The sequence below is a fragment of the Enhydra lutris genome, unplaced genomic scaffold, assembly GCF_002288905.1.
Source record: "Enhydra lutris kenyoni isolate GAN:26980312 unplaced genomic scaffold, ASM228890v2 scaffoldscaffold8, whole genome shotgun sequence".
NCBI lineage: Eukaryota > Metazoa > Chordata > Mammalia > Carnivora > Mustelidae > Enhydra > Enhydra lutris.
The window spans coordinates 9,781,585-9,786,140 of record NW_019154092.1 but is presented as its reverse complement, the minus strand read 5'-3'; the positions used below and the strand labels follow the sequence as shown (position 1 = coordinate 9,786,140).

Sequence of the window (4,556 nt, the reverse complement as noted above, 5' to 3'; positions counted from 1 at the left end):
AACCTACGATTTTATACTCTCACCATTTTAATTTTATTTTTTAAAACTAGAGACATCATAAATGTTGATTTTCATTCGTTGGAAGAGGAGTCAATTAGAATATACAAAAACGTAGTAAACACATTGAGCATACTAAATACATTTCAATTATTCCATAACTTCCTTAGGTGTTAAAGACAATCACATGATTTACCATGATTCGGAATTTCAAAGATCTGTTCAACAAAGCTTTATTCTGAGGCTTATTCCAAACCAAATTTCATTCAGAGAGCCTTGGGAAGTCTCTTTCTTGGCCCAATTCTGATATGCAAACTGCATAGCAAATCCTAAAGCCAACAGCATTCCCCTTTACTGTTAATTCTCCAGGGACCAATCGTAACGCAAGCAAAAAAAAAAAAAAAAAAAAAAAAAAAAAAAGTTGCCTTGAATTTTGCATGCTTTCACCAGAAAAAAGGTTAAATATCTTTCACTTCCCTAGGGTGGTCTGCTTTGCAGTGAGAATCCCAATGGCCTAGTGAGAAGGAGCTGTGGGGAGATCACCCTGCCGCAGCCCGTTTTGCAGATGAGGACACTATCCAGACACAACGATCACCCTTGAGGTGGCCACTTGGGCAGTCTCTACATTTCAAAACTTGGAAGAAACAGTCAGCTATTCACGTAGTTCGTTCATTTGATAAATAAGAACTTTGCTAGAGAAGAACCGGGCTATTTTAGAAGGAATCAAACTCCTTATGCCAACGTGTTCTGGGATGACATTTTAACTTTGCTTTTCTTATTTGTCCTGTGGGGGGTAGACTGAGAAGGGTTAATGCCAATTTATGTAGTTATTTCTATGCATGTAATTATGTAGTCATTTCTTTATCCGTGTTTCTTTCAGTCCTAGCAACTTGAAAACAGAAATCCATGTCCTGGCTATATTGATTCCGTCTTACTACCGGGCTAAGCCAAGAGTCTTCTTATGGTTCTAGCTTGGGCTGTGGAGTCCGACTAACTGGGTTTGAATTCTGATTATCACATTGATAAGATACTTGAATTTGGGCAAGTGACTTGATTGTGCCTAAGTAGCCTCTCTATACTCGCTTCCTTATCTGTAAAACTGAGATGATTTTAATGCCCATCCTGCTTGCGCAGTACCTAGTATTGTGCCTTAAAAAAAAAATATATATATATATATATATACATATATACATATATATATGTATATATATATTTTATTTATTTGAAAGGGAAAGCAAGAGCGCCCAAGCAGGAGGAGCAGCAGAGGGAGAGGAAGAAGCTGACTTCTCACTGAGCAGGGAGCCCCATACGGGACTCCATCCTGGGACCCAGGGATCATGTGTCTAAGACAGACGCTTAATCGAGGGACCCGCCACGTGCCCCCCTAGTGCCATCCCTTTCACAGAGTAAACGTGAGATAAACGTTGGCTATTGATAAGTGTTTCAAAAGCATTTACTGGAAAAGAACATGTTAAGAGGAAGGAGGGGGATTACCACAAAGAAGAAAGCTGTTGATTCTTGCCAGGACCATCTCAGCTCCCATATTTCTGGAACCCTAATATAATTTCTCATGCTCGTGGAGGGAAAGAGGGAAAGAGGATGCATATCTAATTTTATAACAGCAGAACCCTTTTGTCAGATAAAATCTACACATATAAGGCATAACATGCTTCCCAAACTTAGGGTACAAATTTAGCCCATTACCTCCCCCTACCCCAAACTCACCCCAGGTAATAACTAGAATACTCAAGAACTCCATTTTAAAAAATGCCCAAAGTATCCACCTTTGTTCAAGAATCCCAGGGGGCTTGTTGGGTCAATGCCTAGTGGAAGGAGAAATAGCCTTGCCTGGTTTTGCACCTCCCACTGCTCCCCCTGTCCAGGGTGTGGAGGGACCTGCAGATCCCCCGGGTGGTGTGCAACTGGGGCTCAGCTCCCAGTCCTGGCTTGGTGGTCGCAGCTCTGAGAGCACAGTCATAGGACCAGCATCGCTCTCCAGGATATAAACCGCTGTGCCAAGGGCTGCCAGCAAAAGCCACATGCTTCCGAACCAAGCCAGCCTTCGCTCCAGACCACAAGCCCTTTCTCTGAACCTGGGTCCTCACCCTTACTATCCCTTCTCTCCTTAATTACGACCTATGCAAAAGTGTCCGCCTCCTCCTCCAACGTTTGCCAGGGCTGCCGTAGCTAAGCACCACAGACTGAGAGGCTGAAAGAACACAAGTTTATTTTCTCATCCTTCTGGAGGCTGCAAGGCCCAGATCAAGGTGTCAACAGGATTGGTTGCTTCTGAGGCCTTTGTCTTTGGCTCACAGACGGCTGTCTCTTCCTTGTGTCCTCACATGGCCTTATCTCCAAATACAGTCACATCTGAGGTACAAGGGGGTGGGGGGTGGTTAGGACTTCAACACTTGATTTTGGGGGGACACGGTTTTCAGCTCATGATGCCAACAGTTAACACTACATACTTAGAGGTATAAATGAACCGTTTTAATTCAAGAAAGAGTGTGTTGAAGGAGGGAGGGAGGGGGGAGAGAGAGATTGATTGGTTGATGTGTTCCAGGGAGGTGATCCACGCTGCTCTTCAAGGACAATGAGCACCCCATGCTAACCTTACTAAGGCAGCCACTCGAACACGTAAAGCCTGTCTTATTCCATCCAGAAGCCCAGAGTGAAGCAGAGGACCGCAGAGCATCTCTGGTTGAAATGAGCATGGCGGGGTCTGGGCCCCTTCATCCTCTCCTCACTGAGTCACCTGTGACAAGCGCCTTGCAGAAACCTTAACCCTGGGGGAAGGGCTGCAGGTGTCCAGACTCCTCCCATGACTTTTTCACAACTGTGCAACTCATCAAAGTTTGAAAACAGGTGTGCGCCATATCATCTGACCATCGCGGCTTTGGAAACAGAGCTCTGTCACTAGCGTTCATGAAGCTCACGGTCACTCTGAAGGGGTCTGGATGAGTTCCCGCGGCCACGCACACAGTCTGGCCCTTGCACGGTTGGCTTTCTTTCTCCACTTTGCTGCTTTTTGGGGATGGGCTGCTTTATCACCTGCTCAGCTCCAATATCCAAGAAAAGCTGAGAAGGCTAAGTTAGGTGCAGCCTCCCCGTGACCTCTTTGCACACACACCAGGCCAATAAAACTGGGGCCGAATGACAGTGACAGCTGCCTTGTGGCAGTCAGAGGGACTCAAGCGGTTCAGTTCCGCAGTCTCAGGGACGAGTGTATCATTACAGTCCGGCTGTTCTGAGAGAGGCCACCTAAACCCACCCTTGGGGCAGGACCACGGCGGGGCGGCTCGGGCCTCTGCAAGGCCCCGCTGAGACCCCTCCGTGAGCTCCCTGCCGGCAACAGCTCAGCTTTCGGCAGCTGGGGACCCCCTCCCAGCCTCTCCAGAGGCCAGTGAGTGGAAAGGAAGGAAGATGGGAGCCAAGCAGTCAAGCGCTCGCTGCAGGGACAAGGGCCCCAGGGGGATGGTCCTGCTCCGCGGGAGGCAGCCCTTCTCCCCGTGGGACGACAGTCTGCTCTCAGGAAAGGACCCCCGGGCTCTGCTGAAGCGGGGCATGCGCCACGTCAGCTTCAGCCTGGTTACCAAGGGCATGACGGACGTCCCCGACTTTCTGTGGAGCTTGTCTGAGGTCCAGAAGCTCAATCTGTCTCACAACCAGCTCAGGGCTCTCCCGCCCGACGTGGGGAAGCTGAGCCGGCTGGTGGTCCTGAACCTCTGCGGGAACCGCCTGCGGAGCCTGCCCCGGGAAATCAGCCTCCTCAAGAGCCTCAAGGTCCTGTTCGTGAACATGAACTGCCTGACCGAGCTGCCCGCGGAGCTGAGCGCTTGCAGAAGCCTGGAGGTCCTGAGCTTGTCCCACAACTGCCTCTCCCAGCTTCCCGCCAGCTTCGCCGACCTCTCCAGGCTGCGAAAGCTAAACCTGAGCAACAATTACTTCGCTCACATCCCTGTCTGCGTGTTTGCGCTGAAGGAGCTGGATTTCCTGCACGTGGGCTCTAATCGCCTGGAAAACATCGCAGAGAGCATTCAGTGTCTGGCCAGTCTGCAGATCTTCATCGCCGAGAGCAACAACATCCACTCCTTCCCGAGGTCGCTCTGCCTGCTCACCAGCCTGGAGCTGCTGAACTTGAACAACAATGACATCCAGACCCTCCCGGACGAGCTCTACCTGCTGTGGAGACTGGGGCGGATTGCTTGGAATCCCATGGACAAAGGGCTCCACATTTCCTATAACCCGTTATCCAAGCCTCTGCCGGAGCTGGTGGAGGGGGGCCTGGAGATGCTCTTCAGTTACCTGAAGGACAAAAAGCACAACTAACTGGGCCCCAGAGGCATGGCCTGGCGCCAGCTCATGGACACCTGTCCGCTGGGTACCGCTCCGGTCTCAGCTTTCTGCTCCAACCGTTCATGTTGGTCAGTGCTTGCGTTCAGATTTGCCGAATGGTATGGAACCCTCATTCTATGGAGGTGTTTGCTTTGACCTCTGTGTGTGCCTAAGAAGCCCCCTGATGTGATGTTCATCTCATCCCAAACATAAATGGAAACAGG

At 49.7% G+C, this 4,556-nt stretch overlaps 1 protein-coding gene across 1 annotated transcript; it reads left to right on the top strand.

Moving 5' to 3' along the window:
- The first annotated feature begins 3,420 nt into the window (after positions 1-3,420).
- Positions 3,421-4,326, top strand: LOC111142373 (leucine rich repeat containing 30). The gene has a single exon (XM_022495396.1). The coding sequence runs from the start codon at positions 3,421-3,423 to the stop codon at positions 4,324-4,326; it is 906 nt and encodes a 301-aa protein (XP_022351104.1).
- The last annotated feature ends 230 nt before the right edge of the window (positions 4,327-4,556 follow it).